Below are 21,566 nucleotides of genomic sequence, written 5' to 3'. Positions count from 1 at the left end.
TATATTATGAAAAAGAATAAAAATTGTCTAAAAAATAAAAAATGTAGGGGTAGACCACCGTTAATATTTAAGGGGATGTAAAATAGATGTTATCCGATTCGCAGACAAGAATATATATATATATATATAGTTGAAATTCTAGACTATATGTATCCATATTTTATATGCCTTAAATTTTGTGCATTAAGTAACAATTACATAGATATTACATTTTAGGTGAAACAAGAAAAGATGGAAGGCCTTAAAACAGGCGATGGTGTTCTTGGCGCTGATGTTATACGAAGCGAATACCGTCTTGCTGCAACTCCACCTTCACCCGCCATGCAAAGGGAGATTGTAAGCGAGTCGACTGTACGTGATCTAAAATTTCTTCCTTTTTAAGGAACGATTTTTTTATCTATTCGGAGCTATCCTATTCTACCTAATAATAAAACATATCTTTTTTCAGGTATCTGCAGCTACATCTTATCACACAGCGTTAATCGTTCTGGCAGCTACATCTGCCTTTATTATAAGCGTCCTTTGTGTACTTGTAATGTTGTATCGAGCCCGACTACAAAGAGAACCCCATAAAGCAGAAAGGTTTCTACCCGCAGCACCACCTGTATATGTCCTCTCAGCTGACGAGAAGGCGGAACTTGCGAGGGTACTTCATGCACCTCCGACCAACGATGACCATTCCAGAGTATAAAATTGATAGGTTATCGAAAGGGCTATGAGACTTTCAATGGCTTTAAGTCAATGTAATATATTTATATTTTAAAAAATCTATCGACTTCGTGCCTATCAAATACGGTTTAAGTATCATAGGGTCCAATTGGCTGTTTCATACCTGATAGATATTCCTATAGATTTATTTAAAAAATCCAAATATTGTTTGTATTCTTTTTTATTTCACCTTATAATAATAGTTAAATTTTGTATTTGTCTTCAGAAAATATCACATCATTGTACTTTAGGCACAAAGCTAGTTTCAATCTTCCATTTGATTATAAGGGATGACTTCATAAAGGCTGCAAAGGAAGCTATAATAAGTGTTGGTATTATATAAATAAGTTAGAGTAAGTTATATAAGCGAATCGGCGTGCGTCGGTTAAACTCGATTATTTCGACGAACGTCCTTACGCCCTTAATTTAGTTTCGTCAAGTTTTCCTCTTAAATTTTAAATTAAAAATAAAATGATACTACTAAATTTACTATATAATTTCTTGAAAGTCTTTGAATATTTATAGAGCAAGACTTGGCGTTTAACTAATCTAGTCTATTTCTCTTTACACAAAATGTCTTTCCTGTTTGTACAGAATATCTTATAATACCTTGTATAGGCTTTAAAATGGTGGGAAATTCATTTTTAAAAATATACTACATGTAAGGAAAATTAAATACGAAGAGTCATCACTTAAATACCAATATGATAAGCAATGACTGATACGGTGGGAGATCTTTCGAAAATTCCATATCTATTAAATTTTCATTATAAGGTAAAGAAGAAATAAGATATCTGCTAGTATTTATGACTCTAAGCATCTGATTATATTTCATTAATGCTAAATACATTTTTAAACATTCTTAAATCAAAAATTTAATAATCTGCCGTAGAGAATTGTACCTATTTTAATGCTTTAACATTTAATTTAACAAAATATTATATATTATTTTATTCAATTCATTATACTTTGATTTTATATGCATGCAACTGTTTAGTTTTATTGTAAATAAAATATTTTATTAAAAATTTCTATTTTTAAATGTTCTATTACAATATAGGTATTGCAGCTTTAGAAGAAAATGATGCAGTAATAATAATATTCACAATACTTGTATTTCTACAGGCAATCTTGATATTCTTTTTATTTTAATTGCGCGAATTTTATTTGTTATAGAATTTAAAATACGTTAGCAAGCTAATATTATTGTGTTGTTTCATTAAGTAAAATAAAAATTTGGAAAAGAAAGTTTTCAATATTTTATTGCACCCTTAACATGATAAGATCCTTTGCTTATTAACCTATTTATGAAGTGTTAGAAAAAATGATTTGTTTATAGAACCTGATATTGAATTGCCAGCGTGTGAAACCTGCTCTGTAAAGACAAGTATCCATACTAAAAAAAGTTCACTCTTTGTCTTTGATACGAGAAATATGTCAACTTAAGACATTTTAATAAAGTCAATTGTCAAGAAAACAAAGATTGACACAGGGTTTCAAAATTTCAAATTGTCATTTTGTTCAAGGGCCGGTCCGTAGATAGTAAAATTATTATAAGAAATTCAGAATGAATCAAGCAGGCGTAGTGGCTTGTTGCGCCGTTTGTAAACAGCAAACTCATCGTAGATGTGCTCGCTGTCTAATCGTTTATTATTGTAATACAGAACATCAGAGACAGGATTGGCGGAGACATAAAAGTAAGTGCGCACCCAAGTTGCAAAAACAAGGCTCTCGAAACGGCATAGTAGCCGAATTACCGCCTGTCAGTTCTGAAGATCTAAAGAAATCAACTTCTGAGAATCTTAATATTACTATATTAGAGAAACAGGACAAATCTAATGAAAAGTCGTTGGCTAGTGAATGTAGACATACGAAAAAGACAACGGGACAAAGTTTAAGAATTGAGGGTAGTGAATCTAGTCTTGACAATAAAAGTGACCCTAACTGTTTAAACATTAAAAACGAAGCCCTTAGTAATATAGAAGTTTTAAAAAATAGTGTAATCTCAAGTGTAGTGTATACAAATAAAGACTTGTCAAAAGTAAGTGCCATAACATATGAAGGTTCATCAGAACAAGAGATTTTAAGTGAAAAAGCTCAGCAATTAAACACAGTGGAGTTTTCTGGAACAACAGATGTGTTGTCTACAGTTAAGAATGATATAAAGATGCCTGAACTACCTCGAGAACATCAAACGAAAATTAAAGAGTATCCTGAAGCTTCATTAAAAGGCAGCTCAGCACCATTTTCCAATATGGTTAATAGCTATTATATGGATCAAACCGATCCATCTTATGATATATGTCAAAGGGTGATACGGGACATGACACAGTATGGTGTGTGTGTTTTAAACAACTTTCTTGGTAAAGAAAGAGGACTTTTAGTTCTACAAGAAGTTTTAGATATGTACAGATCAGGAATATTTACAGTAAGTTTTTACAATGTTAAATTTCCTAATGCTTTGAATTTTTCTATCACAAAAATAATAATTTATACATTTTAAAATAGATAACTTTAGATAATTCTTCATTTGTTTTGCACATGCCACTATCAAACTAAAACATATACTAGTTATATATAGTAGTGTTTTTTGCTTCTTACACACATATATTATATCCATAATTATACCCATTATTTTATTATTATTTGATAGAGAAGATTAGTTAATAACATTTTATTTTAATATAAACCTATTGCACATATCCATAAAACAATGCTCCAATAAATATTACATAGTGCAAAGGGCAGCCTTATCGCCATGTGTGAACACAGCAGAGCGCAGCCTGGTAATTTTATTGGAGAGTATCTTTCTATACTTAAATCTTAAGGTCTTACCTAATTGCATCATAAGTAACCTGCTTAATTATTTCACATAACTTCTACTGTGTAGTACTCTTAAAAAGCTAATATGTGATTGGAATCTCTGTAATTGGAATTTTAGGTTCAAATATTTAATTATGGCCATCTATTTAAATATTATAAATCATTTACACATAGAATTAAAACTTAAATCTCTGTAGTCTTTTAAGTTCATTATTAATTAATACTACATATATAATGTGAATAATTACCAAAAACTTTAGAGATTTTAGACTTTCTGTAAAATGTTAATAAATTCATCTCCTTATATATATATATAATTATATACAGAGGAAAATCTAGAGTTGCTGCATAAACTCCCTTAACATTAAGATTAAGCATATGTCTTCCAAACTAAAATATTACCACAAATTAATATTTTATTAATTTTTACAATAATTGGCTATAATTTTGTGTAGGTATAATCTGTATATTCACAGGCAGGTCAGCTGGTGTCAAATCCTGTCAGAACAGAGGCTCAAACAATACGAAGCGACAGGATAACATGGATAGATGGCAAAGAGAAGCACTGTTATCACATAGGACAATTAATTAGTCAAGTAAGCTATTTTTAAAGCTTTTACTATCTTGAAATAAAAAATTAATATATTTTGTAAACACCTGGTGCATTGCATTGCCCGCCATGCTTTGAGAGGTATTAATTTTTGGATTGGGTCGTAAGGCACTAAGACCACCAATTTGCATATAACGAGTAATTAATACATTGAATACGTCTGTATATAAGAGAAATTTATTTGTTATTTATAAATGCTTCCATAATGATTCAATTAAGGAAATCATTCGAATAAATTGTGATATTTAATCATTGGAATTGTGTGAGGTCTGTCACGTATAATTCAACATAGGGCACGCGAATTATGAAACGGGTCTTCTAGATACAATAGGAATCTTTAAAATACTTAATTGAATTTTAAAAATTTCCAGAAAAAACGCAATGTTTTGAAATTAAAATGTAATAGAAGATGATTTGGCTTTAAACAATTGTCAAAATATAATTAATTATAAGGATTTACTTTTTATGAAAATTAATTGTTGTAATATTAAAAAATCATAACTTATGAAAAGCATAACTATAAATTTGAGGATGATTGGAGATGACTGATTTTTGTTGGAGATGAATGTGTGAGATCAAAGCCCTGTAAAGAAGGAAGGGGTATTTTCTCATTTTTACTACGTTTCATAACATATACAGTAGAACTCCAATAATCCGAACTCCGACTATCCGAATCGCCGATTATCCGAATCACAAAAAATTAAAAAAAAGACCGCAAAACAGCTTACATTGACGGAGATGTTTAAAAAACAATGATTTTTATTTCTAAACTTGTACATAAGTACATTTTATTTATATTTAAAACATGTGAAAATTTCATGTTTCTTTCATTTAATTCAATAAAAAAATAGTGCAATATCAAAACGTAGCTTTTATTCTCTCCAATGGCAACTTTTTAAAAAAAAATCCGATTATCCGAATATTTGATTATCCGAATGGGTCCCGGTCCCCATTAATTCGGATAATTGGAGTTCTACTGTAGTTTTTAATTAAAATTTAATTTCACCAATTTATCGTAATATTGTCTACACTAAATCATAGAATATTATCTACTATTATCTAGTCGAGTGATTCTTACTAAACGTATCTTATAAGTACTATAATATCCTATAAGTACGTAGTTGAAGATAAATAAATAACTTAGTATTAATATATTTTGTTCAATATTACGAGACTGGCATTTGAGTGGTTGTGATTATGCGAAATTTCCAAAATATTTGGTCAGCATAAAAACACGACACACATGATGTGTTTAAATTTTGTCTTGAGCAAGATATAAAAAATCGTTTTTATACGCAATATTATTATCTACCCTGCTATTATATAACAGAAACACAAGAAAGTCTTATAAATAAATAAAGTCAGATAATTTTTAAACGAACAGGATTTCACTGGACTTAAAGACCCCTGGATGGGGCGAAGACGTCCACATTGAGCCTTCATCATGTTCGATATTGATATTCACATTTTACCTCACTCGAAGTCATTCTCTCTCTGCCTCATATGTAACAGTACGTAGCCAGTTTTGCTTAAGATGGCCACGGTTTTATAAGGATTTCCATAAGTAGTTTTTGGCTCATCATGAAAAATTGATATTAAAAAAATATATAGCCAGTATAATAAAATATAATCTAGAGTGAATCTCCTAAATAAGTTCAACGTACATAACGTAACATATGATGGAGCATATACAATTTCATAGAATCGTACTACAGACATTCAATCGACAAACGTCGTAATCTCTGGCGCCGTATTATCAGACATTATTGATATCAGTACATTTATCTCAAATTACTAAATAATCATCAGGTTGGAATTTGTTTACTGTTTGTTTAGACCAAATATACAAATGAACTTTGAATGTTTAATAAGGATCAAATAACACCATGGGAAGTCAATGGATCAGCCATTTATTTAGCAATATTGTGCTCGGAAATAGAAAGCTCTGCATTCTCTAGAAGAAGTAATTAACTCACTAACTCTGCTGGAGCAATGCCCCAAAGCGAAGTCTTCGGCAAAGCATGAGTACACCACCAATCGACAATCTTTCGCTGCTGCTCAATCAGCAGTCAATCGGCCACGTGGAGCTCGCAAAAGTATCTCTTTAGTGACATCCGGGCCGACGGGCCGTCGGTTTATTGGTTATCTCAGATTTCTTTGCACTCCGATACTCTCCCTTTCTCACTAGGCAGTTAGACTCTATACATCTATTGGAGAGAAATAAACAATCGGAGGAAAAAGTAGGCAGGTCTTAATTACTGTTTTTTTTAATATTCTTGTTTAAAGAAAATTTAAAAACAGAATCTAAAATAGACTCAAAAAACTAAAAAAACGATTCCGTGAATTCCGCTTATTAGATAAGAAAATATTCACTCACTTAGACAATTTCTATTGACCCATGTTGAGTTTTGCAAACGTATTTCATATAGGGTACATAATAATAACGACCGTTAGAAAGTAGGTACTAGATAATATTTGACCTTATGTTCCACATTCAAATTTGCCAATAGCATCGTCATTGGGCCCGTCCATATACAATATTGTGCATTGTATTGTGGCAAGATTTTAATAATGAGAGTACTAAGATTGTGATTACAATTTTGATTTTTTAATTGTATTATTCATGTATTTCAGGTGGATAATATCATTCTTAAAGCGAACAAAATGGTTAATAATGGCAAGATGGGGAACTACATCATCAATGGAAGAACGAAGGTGAGAAGTTGCTACTTAGTACTTTATTTACATAGATTAAGACTTATGTACGTAGAGGAAGGCTCTGTAGACTTGACTTAGGATTGGGATCAGTAACAATTATATGTAGGTATTATCTAATACGTATAAAATACCAGGGGCTCGACCCTTCTTCAGGCGGCCATGACCCGTATACCTTGAAAAATTATATTTAAACCTTAGACATACATAAATTTAGATATTGTGGAAAACCCGCAATTAATACCGCGCAGTAGCTTTTGAGTTTATCGCGAATACTTGATTTGATATATTATAAAAGTTTATACTTACTTGTTTATAGGCATACAACTAGAACTTTAGAACTCAATTATCTAAACAAATTAATTATATATATATTTGCCAATTTCAAAACCCTATATATTTTTTATGATTCTTGTGTAGGTAAATGCTGTTGTGTCAAATTTCAATTTGTATAATATGTCGTTATTGGACATAAACAAATTGAAATTTTACGGGCGCTACAATTTTGAAATTTTCGACCGCTCTATTTCTATTTGCGATTCGTTATCAGTGCCAAGTGCGGATATCGCTGGCTTAGAATTGTAGTTCGATAATAAACAATTAGGGCTGATAAAATGTCACAAATCTTTCCAAAATCGTCCTATTTCTTGCCCATAAGTCACTCCGCTGACGCTGCGATCCAAAATGTCGTGGCCTCTGAGAGGATACACAGACTATCACAAATAAAATGGCCTGAACTATAATTGGCAAAGAATGAGAACTCTGAAGAGATGTGGTCTTGCAAAACAAATAATATCATGTTTCTATTTATTTTGTCAATTTCGTTCTAAAGCGCTGATATTGATATTAGATTAATTGCTTACTTTAAGTATTTAAAAATACCCATCGATAGTTTAAGTGCTAAAATACTCTTTAATACTCTCTCACTTATAATATTCTGTTATATTCTTGTGAACGACGGCATTATCTTAGGGGATTGATTAGAATATTGCCTGCTTAAAGTGTATTTAACGATGTATCAAATATAAAGTAGAATTCGATTAGCAAAGCGAAGTAAAGCGATAAAATATACTGGTTTTTAACACGTTAGTTACGTAAAATCAATATGATCAATATGTATTGTGTAGTTTGATATAATCGGTCGCATACTACTATGAAGGACATAAGGGAAACATAAATTCATTGAAAATAATCGTTTCAGCTGTCAAAAATCGATTAGTTATAAACGTTACGTCCCTAGTGGGCGCATGCGCATTGAATCCTACGGCGTACGTGATCAGCGGCATGGCGGCTCGCGCGGGGCGCGGGGACGGGGTGAGGGGGCTGTGTAAACATTACGGCGTTGTAGCAAAGCTACGAGACCACGTTTTGTTTACAAACCTTTGTAAAATCGTTTAGACTTATACGTTTTGATTGCTATTTATAACACGTTCACTGATTTATAGGGATTTCACTCTTTAAAGCTTTCAAAATATTAAAATTATCGGTTTAAAAATGTGCCACTTTATTGGAATAGTTAAATAGTGAAAAAGACAGTATTATCTCTCATACATTTTTTCTTGTTTATGTTTTTGACCAGGCTTCATTAATACTTTTAAATGGTGTCTCAATACAACAGCAACCTAGAGCCAAACCCTGCGGTGACTGACAGTGCCATTTGTCAGTACTCTGTAACGATCTGAAATCCATATGGAGGTTTTGTTTTCAATTTCGATGATTACATCGTAGGTGGCGGAACAGACATCGCGTAGCAGATATAAAAAAGTAATATTTGCCGAGTGTTACACAGATATCATTACTAGCTATTAATAAACGGCAAAGGGCATAAACCTTGAACAACATGCGAGTCCGAGGTTTTTGCCCTTCGCCTCTGCCATTGTTTCAAATCAATAATAAAATAGAAATAACTGGAATGATTTGAGGTAGGAAATTATTCAAGTAAAGCAGTGGTGATGTTTTTTTAAAAATTGGATTTCAAAAAAAGGAAAGTAATGTCCTAGGTTCTAGTAAAGTATTCTAACTTTACTAACGCCCAAACACAATAACCTATCTCAAACCATTTTTGACCATCTTAACGCAAATATTTTTGTATTAAAATGACAGTTCAACTGTGCCAATATCCTATCTTAAGATTTAACTCACTCCAATTTGTAAAATAATTAAAAAGCTATTTGATATGTTTTAAACATAGACATGTATATTTTAATATTCATGTCTATGTATTTGTACGGTTTTATTTACTTTTAAAAATTATTAAACACGTTTTTTATAAGATTTTAATCAATAAATGGTGTCCCGATTAGATACAACAAATAAATATACTAACCTGACCCAAATACCGTTATGTTGGTTAAAAAATCTAGTCAAAAATGAAATCTACCAAACAAGGGTGCCAAAGGCATAAATATACAATTTTTCAATCATCAACTTTCCAAACAGATAATATACCGGAAATAATAAAATATTTTCCGCGCAGTTCTCTCTATTGTGGGTCAATGCATTTGGCATTGCACTTGAATATGCGCCCGCGCTCAATGCGTTTACTTGACCTCATTTCACACGCGTCTTGAAATATTTCAATGGTCTTTTAATTTGTCAAAGGCTAGCCCAGTGTAAGTATATTTTATATACTAATTTGCGCCATACAATTATACAGACGGCAGTGACGGCGTTTCCATTTTCAAAATGTATAAATATGTTGATTTTTGAAGTTTAATAAGGGAATCATCATCATTGGACTTCGAGGCAGAATACGAAATTCCATCCGTATCACCTCGACGTCCCTCGTTCGACAATTAAGCGTTTTTAAGGCAGTTTTTACCACCAGCGAACCAATGCATCAGAATCATATCACGGAAATTATCAATATTATATATAATATTATTATTAATCGTTTAAAAATTATCAATGCAATAAAAATATAAATATTTATTATTATTGAAACAAAACATACAAAGAAGATATCATTGTAACAGATCTTCAGTTTCCTTTGCTCCGTAACAGCTGGCTAGTAGAGAGAATCCTGTGGTTAATGATATCAGATTTAATATCCAAAAATTAAAAGTTTATGTGCATTGCACTAATTATGTTTGGTTTTGGGTTTTTGGTATATATTTAAATAAAATACTTTGTTTGAAGCTGGGTATCAACTGATTTTAATGGGTTAATGCATGAGTTTATAACTAAATTACGAACAGTGGGGTGGGACGCTAACAATAACTACTTGGCTTATTGAACTGAGACTTCTTTAGGCGCATGAGGGTAAAATTTTTACGGAACGTCACGAAGATGTGCAGCGTTTTTGTCGAAGAAAAGAGAGAGATCGATTGAGAGAGTGAGAAAGGAAGATTGGGAATATTAGATCTTTAGATAGCAATTTTGTCGCATAACGTGTTGTGCAGTTAACGCAGATTTTTATTTATTTATAATATTATCACTACCACGTATACAGTATGTAGACAGTGTGAATATAGATATACAAATATGTACATGGAGTAATCATATACCTACTGTTACATGATCATCCATTGGGGCTTTTACCTTAGTAAAAATTAATTTGCAAAAAAGTTTCACTTCTGACTTGTGTACTTGTACGCACGCACTTTTTTCGGGCTCGATTCCGAGCCATTCATCATTCATTCATCGAGAGAAATATATTGAATTTTGTCAGTCTTTAAATTATGCTACAAGGACAGGCAGCACTTTAAATACCTATAAATCTCAGCCCGTAAATCTACGACAAGAATCCACCGTGACCTGTCAACGTCTAGGTAATCAATCTCGTTGGTTTTTGATTAATTAACGAAAAGGCCAAAACAACATTTCCTTCCAAATGTTGTTAAATATAAAAGTAACTTAGCTATTGCTTCTATAAAGATTTTTATAATTTCCTTGAAGATTTAAAAGGTTGCACCTAACTACAGTGCAATATGTAAACATGAAATGTTTGATAAATGTTTGCAATAGCGAATGAGGAAAATGTTCAATGAGTCAGAGGCGATTACATCAGGTCCTTCAACCAGCTGGTTATGTAGGTTTGCTGGGATTTCCCTTATATTTTATAATAAATTGTAGATACATTTCTATGTTGAAAGCGTTGTTGAATCATATCACATAGTGTACCCATTAAAATAAATGTATCCTTTTCCTTAAAAATGGTATGCACGAATAAAAAACCTAATATACTTGGGTTTTTTTACATGCATGCAAATGTTTAATTAAAATAAACACACCCTCACTTTCACACCATCACACAACACAGCTGAATTAGGTATGAGTTCAATGTATTGAATATTTTTATTTTATTTTATTCCCTCCATGCTTATTTATTTAGTATAGTAATTGTATTTTGTTCTGGATAATTTAGTTAGGTGTAGGATTACGAAATAAATAAATGATTTATCGTATCATATTAAATATTAGAGTAAAATAATTTTAATACATTTTGCGACGCAGGTGTGAGAGATGTGGATATGTGAATAATATAATACCGTAGCGTTTCCTAGGAAACTATGATGTCGACCGCCCGCGGATTGCCACTGCTTTATAAAAACAATGTTTAGCATTTGTTTCGGGAATGTTAACAGAAATGTCAAGCAAATCGCAAAGGAAATTAATTTCAACGCTTATAATTTCTTTTCAGGCAATGGTGGCATGTTACCCCGGCTCGGGCAGCCATTACGTGAAGCACGTGGATAATCCAAACAAAGATGGCCGATGCATCACTGCCATATATTATCTGAATCTCGACTGGGACGTTAAGCGATGCGGGGGGTTGCTTAGGTATTATAATATAGTTTTCTAAATTAGCATATAAACAATAATTACATATTATACAATAGATACAAACACTCTTGATTTTATTTCGAGATTATGATTTATAGTCCGAGATCCCACTGCAGGATTGGTGCGCTCATCGAGTTTTTGTTTAAAACCAAATTTTTATGTTTATTTATAATTAGGAGAATATATATTTACTAGGTTGCCTATCAAAATTTGGCCGCCAATATTTTTAATTAAATTATTTTGAATTGATTTTTGGTGAAAGATTACGTTCATTTAATTTTTAAATAAAATAACGTCTACATCACGGTAATTAATATGAAGATTCTAAAAAATCACGGTTGCCGTTGCGCACATGGCCGCACCTCTTTGCAGCCAAGTGTACACAGGTATGATTTCGATATATTTATACGTTTATAACGGATATCTATTAATTATATGTCAAATTGACGCTAATTTTTTTCTATTAATTTTCATATAAGGGTGCCTAATTATATCTGGCCGCAAATAAGGGTTGCTGGCGGTTAAAGATGATAGATATTTGAGGTAGAGTGAAAGAGAGTTAGCGCGTAACGCGTTTGTCCGACAAGGACAGCGGTTGCCGACTGTGCGACGCTTTTAAGCCATTGCGCATGCGTCGAATGTTAGTGTTCTCAACTGAACAGATGCGGCATTTTTATTCTAACAGAAAATCCACGCTGTTTTGAAGTTCGTAATAAACAACGTTTTATATTTACATTGTTGTTTTATTTGTGCATCTAAAAATTATTATATTAATTAACGTAAAATAAAATTGATAAAGATGAAGTCGTATTTTTAACTTAATTTAACGAAAAAAGCAATGTACTCGACTTTAATTCCAAAAGTGCTCGCTAATGTTATTGTTTCGTCGTAAAAAAAATATAAATATTATGACCATTTATTTACAATTGACTCTACTAATGATTTTGGATGCGCAATGGCTTAAAAGCGTCGCACAGTCGGCAACCGCTGTCCTTGTCTGACAAATGCGTTACGCGCTAACTCTCTTTCACTCTACCTCAAATATTTATCATCTTTAACCGCCAGCAACCCTTATTTGCGGCCAGATATAATTAGGCACCCTTATATGAAAATTAATAGAAAAAAATTAGCTTCAATTTGACATATAATTAATAGATATCCGTTATAAACGTATAAATATGTCGAAATCATACCTGTTTACACTTGGCTGCAAAGAGCCATGGCCATGATCGCAACGGCAACCGTGATTTTTTAGAATCTTCATATTGATTACCGTGATGTAGACGTTATTTTATTTAAAAATTAAATGAACGTAATCTTTTACCAAAAATCAATTCAAAATAATTTAATTAAAAACATTGGCGGCCAAATTTTGATAGGCAACCTAGTAAATATATATTCTTCTAATTATAAATAAACACAAAAATTTGGTTTTAAGCAAAAACTCGATGAACGCACCAATCCTACAGTGGGATCTCGGACCATTACTGACAATCGTTTTTGAAATGTATTTTTACTTAGTTCTCAGTCATAATTCGCAAGAGAGTCTATTGTCAAAGTCAAATTGTATAGATCAAAGACTACAGAGCATTCTTGGTATGAAGAATTTGGTTTTTTGTGAACGTATATATTTTGCAGGGTATTTCCCGAAGGTACAAATCAAGTGGCGGACATAGCGCCGATATTCGATAGAATGCTGTTTTTCTGGTCAGACAGGCGAAATCCACACGAAGTGCAACCGGCCTACGCAACGAGGTAATTATTTTGCTGCTGAAATGTGGATATATACGACAACACAACATTACCATATTCACAAAATCAACTACATATATGGCTGTTTGTTGAACTGCTTCCAAAAATATCCTATGTTTTGCTATTTAACCAAGCATGTAAAAATTTATATTTAACCTTTTTTTATGACAGTTATCAATATAGGTAAAAAAATCAGTAATGCTTATAAAAATTAATATTATAATTATTTTGTATGAACATGGTACTCATAGGTTAAAGAGTAAACGTGAACTGTGAAACAGAAGCGCATTTTGACGTGTTTCTTTAAATTCTACATAATAAAAAAAACTATGCTTTATGAGGTCTAGAGAAATAATTTTAAAATTATTAATTTTTAAGAAAAAAGTTATCAAAAAGCCGTAAATTATAACACTTTCCAAGTTAAAAAAATAAAAAACATATTTGAACATATTACATAATACTTTTTTAATGAAAGTTTTTGAGGCGATTAGGTTGATTTGATTGGTCAAACGGACATAATGACCTTTCATATCGCCTATGAATGGACTAGAGATGGGGTTAACCATCACAACCGAACGGTTTGCACAATGGTTTCGTTCTATTTGTACCAATCCTTTGTATTCAACCCTTTGTATATTTATAAATGAAAAGTTTATTGGTCGAAACAGACGGTCTGCTTGATCCGTTTGTTTTATTTTCAGATATGCTATCACGCTATGGTATTTCGACTCGCAGGAGAGAGAAGAGGCACTGCGGAAGTACAGTAAGTATATATATTTTTTAATTTTGAGTCTGTTTTAAAATGCCCCTCTATTTATTTAATCTAAGCGCAAAGGTTTTAATAATACGTTCCGCTTTGAAGAAATAAATATTTTATTAATACTTTTTCAGAACGCGGACAGCCATCTTCAAGCAAGTGATGGCGGTTCGACGAGCTCGCATTTAGCTTGAGCTCAATTACACACAAACACCAAACAGGGTCAACGCAATGTCATACGCATGTGTCAACGTCACTGTGACAAGAAGAAATTTATTTTTAATTTTAATAATACTGAATAGGCACACAGATTTATTTGCGGCCAGTATTTATTATTTTAGAATATTTTGACACATGCCGTACGCAAATGACAATCGTCTCATAGCATATTTTATCTATGGGTGTGCCCAAATTGTTTGACTGTCCTAAATTTTTATTTTTTATTAGGCGGCAAAAATTAGACGCGCTAAGTTTTGTATCGAGGGATCGCCCATAAATCTATTATTTAAACGTTAATTTAAGCATCTATATGATGAAAGTCTTATGTAATATTATAAATTTGAGTATTACATTCATAATTAATTCGCTGATGTATTCTTCTTACTTTTCTATTTTCATTCTATTTTTTGTTTACTTTTCTCTCATCTATACAATAGACATCAGTGAGTTAAAAATTCACGAGATTTTCAAATGTAAAGTATTTATTTATTAAACATTGATTATTGTTAACTAACTATTTAAATATATAGGTGTTCCAATATCTCAAGTGAAGTATTATAAATATTTCTGTCTTTAAGGAATATTTGGATATGTAAATATTAACAGTTACAAAGGAGTAATGAAATGTATATATGTACTGATTTTATACATAGGAATCTAATTAAATCTTAAACATTTAAGATTAATGTAGGCACTATGTATTATACCTTGTTATAAACAATTGAATAGTGAATATGACCGAAATAAAAAAAAATTCAACATATGACTATTTTATTTTAGATATATACTAGTCCTACGTCTTAATACGTATCAGATTATTTAACAAAAATTCAATATAATATTATATTAATCACGTATGACATCAAAGTTCACCTGCCACTTGCCATTTCTCTTAAGCGATTTCGTGATGCCCTTATTTTATTAAGTAACCTTTAAATGTATTTATTAAAATAATAAATACAACATTTCTAGTACTAAGATAGGGCAGTTAAGTTTTTACCTTGTATTTTTAAGGAAAACTAAATTTAAATCTACACACATTTAAACGATTGCTGCGTTTTACATACTAAATTAAATTCATGAAAAAGTATTAGAATACTTTTTATATTATACATTGATCGTCAAACGTTGACATCGATTTGTCAACAAAATATATTCGAGTTTTATACCTACTTTATATAGCTATTTACAGTTTTTTTTATTTTTGAGATTTTTATCGTTATGTTGAATATAACATCTAGTATAACAATTAATAGCGTGTCTTGGGGTAGAGCAAGCGATATATCATCAAGAGGAAATTCTAAGGTAAGATATTATTTGATCTACTTTTTGTTTGAAGTGAAAAGAGTGCTCTAAATTGAAAACACCTCCAATATTTAATAATGAGATTTTTAAATGAACCACTACTTATACACCACAATCTGAGTAACATTATGCTCATTATATCATGTGTATTTCGAAGCTGTTTATTTATCCCAAAAAGGACCGGCAGATCTCGCCATTTCGCCTCTTATTAATAATGTCAAACAAATCATGAATAACACACATTTAATATTTTAAACATTATTTACAGGGTGTAAGTGAAAACAAAATGTTTACTACAGATGAAAATTTTTAATTGGATCAGAGATTCTGGATACAAAATAAAAAAAACCTATTTTAAAAATAAAATGTTTGCTTTTGAAACACCAACTACTTAGTTTATTATAACGTGGTAGATGCCATTTTCGAAGACGTTGTAGAGAAAGAACACATTTCAAAGCTTTGTAGTATATTTGAATAATTTGAAAAATAAGGTTATAACCAATCACTAGGTATATAGATAATTAATGTTACAGACTATCGATGATATTAAGGATGTGTTTTATGACAAGTTCAGGTAAGATGTTACCAACAAACAATATTTATAATATAATTTCTGTTTTAAATTATTTATTTATTTTAGCCTACCGTACTTTAAGGCATCGCTGTTTGCCACGGCTTTAGAAGACTGTATTACACAAATCCGCATACTGGGTAAGTGTTTATAAATTTCGGAAAACTGCGAACGTACTGGCGTTCTAAGACCACTTTAGGAACATCTGTGCCTATTTTTTTTCCCTCAATACTACAATTCTGGTTCGGTGAAATAATGTTTAGCACTAGGATACTAAGGAACATTGCACACCTAACCAACCAACCGCCCGACCAACGAACGTCATTTGGTTTTAAATCGGATGCTAAACTAGTTGGTGAAAACTCAACATTGGCTCGCGTTGGTACCAGATTTAAAGCCTAGCAGCCCTGAGCGTTTTAGAATTTGCACTTCAACACAATCTACACTTACAAATCGTTGCGTTACGTGACGTTTGACGTGAAACGCGCTATCGAAGTTATTCCGGCCGTTAACGATATATTGAATAGAGAACTAGCATTTGCTACAGTATTTATGGCTGCTCTGCCTTACAAACAATTTTTATAACTCGACATTAGCGATTAAAAGAGTCGCGGAGATTTTTTGCCCGCTCTACGCTCTTGACTTGCGAACTGTAAATGTAAACATCAATGTATCATCTTTTCTGTTGGCGTTCATAAGTGTACTTGGTTACCTATAAGAATGTATGTTATTTTGAGTTTGACTTTGTTACAAATCCGCTAGTTATCCAACAACAACATATACCTAAAAGTTCTCGACCACTCCTATTGAGGTTTTCGGTCTGGCTAGTTTTCCTGTCAGGCTGACTTATATAGTTCACGTACCTTTAGGTTGAAGTGAAGCGCACATGGAGGATATCCATACCACTCAGATGTATGTTTAATCTATGATTTTCAGAGCAATGTAATACAGAAATACGTTTAACAAAAACAATGGTTGAAATGCAGAAATTGCTCGCCGATAAGTATGGCGTCGAAAAGAAGAAAATCTGTGACGAATTGGAAGGTATCGATACAAAGAAACTTGACTGTTTGGATTATAAGTTGGACAAGCTGGATAATGATAGGCAAGTTTGAATTTTGGTTTTCATTTGCGTTACGTTTAAAACGAAAAAAATCACAATGAAATGAATCAATATTTAAGATCAGATTCGTGTTCGTTGTGCACTTGGTTGAATGGTTAGATGGTTAGAAAAATTTTCATTTTTCCTTTGTAAAGTTATGTCACGACCACGACTGTTATTAACCACAGAGTTTTAAATACAGTGGAATCTCGATAACTGGATCCTGGTAATCCATAAAAGATTGCCATTTCCTTCCGATGAAACGATCAATACGCGGCATCTCGAATTATTTGGACTTTGTGTTACAAAAAAAAGTTATTTCCTTACGAAGTATTTATAATACATATTTAGCTATACTCTATAAGTCGAATTTCAAAAAGGATACTGTGAGTCGTTAGTAAAATATGATGACGTCTTCCTTGGGATTCTCCAAATAATAGCTATAAAATCCAAAATGACTTCTAATATATTGTTTTTGCCTTAGTTGAAGTGTTATTCAAATTCGACTTTACAAATCGAAAAATACACTTAGAAATCGCGCCTCTGTCAGTCGAAATTTTAGCAGTTAAGTCATAATACGTATCTCGAAGTTTTTGTAAGTTGAAAATTCGTTAATTCCAGATTCCCCTGTACGAATAAAATGTCTATACTTATTTATTTTTATCATGCTAAAACTAACTTTTACAAATTACTTCACTTTTTTCTGCTGTAATATTAATTACATTCTGGCCCTGGTTGTACAGAAAGCTCCTTGTCAATATTCTATGTGAAACATACTTGGATCTTTCAAAACACCGTCGATTCTACGCACTTTCCGACTATGTCACTACGGTAACACGCAGACGCCAGCACTCTGAAGAGCTTATCGAAGACGAAGCGAAAAATAAACTGTAAGATCTTAATACTATAAAAACAACTTTTTTTTCTCAGCTTCTAAAGTAATAATTGGCACAATGCGTTCATGCGATCTGGCCGGAATCGAAATGAAGTAACGGCGGACGGTGTCGCCTTCTGACGTCGACTGATATATTTTATCTATTATTTTTTATTATATATGACAAATCTTGTGCCATACCTGGATCATCTAATCGTACCGCCAACCTTCTACATCTTAGCCTCAGACTTCTGTACCTGTTTCGTGTACATTTATTTAATGGACAAGTAGGTGACCTGACACAGACCATCGACTTTTTTGGGTCTAAGGCATGCCGGTTTCCTCAGTATGTTTTCCTTCAACGTACGAGCGAATGTAATATACACACATAGTCAGAAAGTACATTGGTGCCACTCCGTGGTCGAACATACGACCTCAGGGATGAGAGATACACGCTAGAACCATTAGTCCAACACTTTTCACTGTCTCCAAGAGTGTCATTATATTTGGACTAATAAAGTTTAGATATAATGTAATCGTTGAGCTTGGCTAAGCGTATTTATTTTTGCAGATTACGCCGTGAGACTCAGCGCCAGTTGCGGCAGCAAAGGAACCATATAAAATCTGTTACTTACGACTGCAATATGAATGTAGAGAACCTTAAAAATAGAGTTCAGGTATTTTTTTTTAGTTTTCGGGTTTGTATGTAAAACAAGTGAATGCTCCTGAAAACTACAGACACTTTCGAATTTTAAGCGCATCTAAGCATATTGTTGCGATCGGATCGGGAAAAAAATCGTTGTGTAACTTCTTAAACCTCGCCCTTGATTTTTCTTTAAAGCGTCGATTTTACGGTCGTTAGCTTTTGTCTAAACTTACCTAACCTAATGACGAAGAGCAAGTGAAACATATAAGCTGCTCAATTCGCTCATTTTGCTTGCCTTCACCTTTGATTTTGTTCCTTTGGAGTAGAGACTTTTGGGCCCTGTGTTTCAAGTGCACAGGTGCTAATTAAGTACCGATGACCACAGAGTATGTGTTTTTCCTCGCCTAACGAATAAGTATCACAATACAGCGAGGAAATGCTGCCAGCGTTAAAAATATACAGCGACCAAACTTTTTAAAATTGTTTTATTTCTATTTATTAATTTTTAATTATTACTATTAAATTATATCTAAATAAAGAAAATAAATACTATATAAATGTGTTATTAATAGGCAATACATAAATTAAAGCAAATATAGTTTAAAATATATAAACTATTTCAACATTTCTTATTTTACAGGATGCAGCTCTGGATGTTGAAATTCGTTGCCGTTACATAGGTAATTGGCAAAACGCTCGATGCGAGCAGAATTCTCAAAAAATATCACACATAGAGACGCCTCATGCTAAAAATATTGACTTCTACAAGCAAAAAACAGAGCAAGAACATCGAGTTCACAGCGAAGTTGAACTGCTTATGAACATTCTTATCAATGTAAGTGCATCAAAAAAACATGGAATGTAAAATAAATTCTTTAATTCTTTAGAAGTCATCTGATTTAGTTACAATGCTACAAAATATTTTTTAAATACCATGCTAAACTTAAAAATGCGCGATATTTAAAATAATAAATCAGTGGCTACAGCCTCTTTAGGCCTTGGCCTCAGATTTCTGAATCTGTTTCATGATCATTTTTAAATCTAATTGGCAAGTAGGTGATCAGCCTCCAGTGCCTGACACACGTCGTCGTCTTTTTGGGTCTAAGACATGTTGAGGAAACATGTTTTACTTCACCGTTCGAGCAAATTATATATGCGCGATATTCATTTCTTTTTTTTTAAATTGGATTTTAGGAAATTTTAGAAAAAGTAGAAGAATGGATGATGAAGTATGAAAAAGACATGGAGAAAATAGATTTAAAGATACAAAGGACGAAGACTAAGCATGAAACAACAGAAGAAAGGAGATTTGCGCTTGAGGAAAAGGTATTTCTTCAAAATTAAGAAACCTATATTAAATTGCTCTATAAAGAAAAATAAACGTCCAGACATACAAAGCCGTGAAAGGCTACTGCCATATGTTATATATCTAATATATACAATTATAGTGTTTAAAATTAATCACCTCCCAAATGATTTGCCAATTTCCGTGGAATTTTGTGTGCAGATCGGTTAGGTCTGCGAATCGGACATGTATTTTTCGTCCGGCCTAATGTTAAGGGTCCAACTCAAATTTTTTTTTAAATACAGCATACAAAAATACATACAACCCCTTAATTTTACCCCTCTACGATCAACCCCTATTTTGATCTTGTTAATTAAAAACTTATGACTTAAACTCTGAGGTTTATATAGAGAAACCTTATCAGAAAAACCTAAAATGTTTTCATTCCGGAGAACCGAATAGTCTCTGGGGTAATATAGCTACATGTTCTAAATAGCGAAATGAATATGTATAAGCAATAGAAATCGAATTAACACCTTGCTTCATCTATTTCGAAATTTTACATAATTTTTCAATTTTCCGGAAAACTTATAAAAACATCCATAAACAAGACATGTATATATATGTTTCTTATTCTGACCATATTTCATACTTTTAATATATTTATCAAACCCTACAGCTGAAGCTCCGAGAGGAGGAACTGAAGAACTGGATATCCTTTAAGGACAAGCGTGAAGCTGATCGCCTGTACAGAGAGAAGATGACAAACGCAGCTTTGGCAATTCAAGCCTGGTGGCGTGGGTTACTGGTGCGATTAGAACTGGGGCCATATAAACCCATAAAGCGGCCAACAAAAGGTGATAAGAAGAAAAAGTGAGAAATGATGTTGAGCCTGCTATGTTTGTGTTGTTATACTTGATGATAATAGCATACTATTTTGTATTCTTTTATATGTATACTTACATTGTTTAATTTTTTTATTTTGAAATGAATTTATAATTATTGTTACTGTTTTAATAAATAATTTACCAAAACTTTTATTTTTAATAATTTTTATATTTAAATCAACACCTCAGGCGACGATAATTTATTGGTTTTAGAGATTATTTATTAATAGTATTATAAAAACGAATGAGTAAGGGCGGTTTAAGACTAGCGTTTTTTACGCACGTATTATCTCGTCCGCGTTGGAATCGCATGTACAATCCTTTTGGCATACGTGCAACTTGTACGAGCGTTGATGCGCTTCTAAGGCCTAAGCTCATATAAGTTCGCGATTCTGGGTAGAGTGTATTAAAGTAACAGGTTCATTGTCTTCATGCAACCATCGATGGCACCCAACATCTTTTTCGTATTCTTAGTCGACGACGAATTAGTAATGCAAATAGCAATATTTCTTCATCAGAATACATGT

General features: G+C 32.3%; 3 protein-coding genes across 4 annotated transcripts in view; all 3 read left to right on the top strand.

Moving 5' to 3' along the window:
• The window catches only part of LOC110992009, a 45,712-nt gene extending 43,754 nt beyond the window's left edge, over nucleotides 1-1,958 (top strand). For both annotated transcript variants that reach the window (XM_045628234.1, XM_045628232.1), the window contains 2 exons: nucleotides 217-351; nucleotides 449-1,958. In XM_045628234.1, the coding sequence (XP_045484190.1) occupies nucleotides 217-351; nucleotides 449-691 (378 nt within the window). In that variant the 3' untranslated portion in view covers nucleotides 692-1,958. The remainder of the gene's footprint in view (nucleotides 1-216; nucleotides 352-448) is intronic.
• A 266-nt stretch (nucleotides 1,959-2,224) lies between these two features.
• On the top strand, nucleotides 2,225-15,132 carry LOC110991997 (egl nine homolog 1). The gene is made up of 7 exons (XM_022257613.2): nucleotides 2,225-3,136; nucleotides 4,008-4,127; nucleotides 6,776-6,856; nucleotides 11,499-11,638; nucleotides 13,280-13,396; nucleotides 14,095-14,156; nucleotides 14,285-15,132. The coding sequence occupies exons 1-7, from the start codon at nucleotides 2,276-2,278 to the stop codon at nucleotides 14,311-14,313; spliced, it is 1,410 nt and encodes a 469-aa protein (XP_022113305.1). The 5' UTR covers nucleotides 2,225-2,275; the 3' UTR covers nucleotides 14,314-15,132.
• A 414-nt stretch (nucleotides 15,133-15,546) lies between these two features.
• On the top strand, nucleotides 15,547-21,133 carry LOC110992015 (dynein regulatory complex protein 9-like). The gene is made up of 10 exons (XM_022257643.2): nucleotides 15,547-15,674; nucleotides 15,943-15,945; nucleotides 16,208-16,248; nucleotides 16,315-16,385; nucleotides 17,182-17,350; nucleotides 18,091-18,237; nucleotides 18,793-18,898; nucleotides 19,508-19,702; nucleotides 20,062-20,193; nucleotides 20,832-21,133. The coding sequence occupies exons 1-10, from the start codon at nucleotides 15,591-15,593 to the stop codon at nucleotides 21,027-21,029; spliced, it is 1,146 nt and encodes a 381-aa protein (XP_022113335.2). The 5' UTR covers nucleotides 15,547-15,590; the 3' UTR covers nucleotides 21,030-21,133.
• The last annotated feature ends 433 nt before the right edge of the window (nucleotides 21,134-21,566 follow it).

Source organism: Pieris rapae, chromosome 1 (assembly GCF_905147795.1).
Source record: "Pieris rapae chromosome 1, ilPieRapa1.1, whole genome shotgun sequence".
In the NCBI taxonomy this organism is placed as follows: Eukaryota; Metazoa; Arthropoda; class Insecta; order Lepidoptera; family Pieridae; genus Pieris; species Pieris rapae.
The sequence above is the reverse complement of the archived record's forward strand: the minus strand, read 5'-3'. Positions and strand labels throughout refer to the sequence as shown.

Excerpts from the sequence above, each read along its gene's own strand:
- LOC110991997 (XM_022257613.2), top strand. The coding sequence starts at position 2,276 with ATGAATCAAGCAGGCGTAGTGGCTTGTTGCGCCGTTTGTAAACAGCAA. Across the intron at positions 11,639-13,279 it reads CGATGCGGGGGGTTGCTTAG|GGTATTTCCCGAAGGTACAA; the intron begins GTATTATAATAT and ends TATATTTTGCAG. Across the intron at positions 13,397-14,094 it reads CAACCGGCCTACGCAACGAG|ATATGCTATCACGCTATGGT; the intron begins GTAATTATTTTG and ends TTTTATTTTCAG.
- LOC110992015 (XM_022257643.2), top strand. The coding sequence starts at position 15,591 with ATGTTGAATATAACATCTAGTATAACAATTAATAGCGTGTCTTGGGGT. Across the intron at positions 18,238-18,792 it reads GACGAAGCGAAAAATAAACT|ATTACGCCGTGAGACTCAGC; the intron begins GTAAGATCTTAA and ends TTATTTTTGCAG. Across the intron at positions 19,703-20,061 it reads TTATGAACATTCTTATCAAT|GAAATTTTAGAAAAAGTAGA; the intron begins GTAAGTGCATCA and ends ATTGGATTTTAG.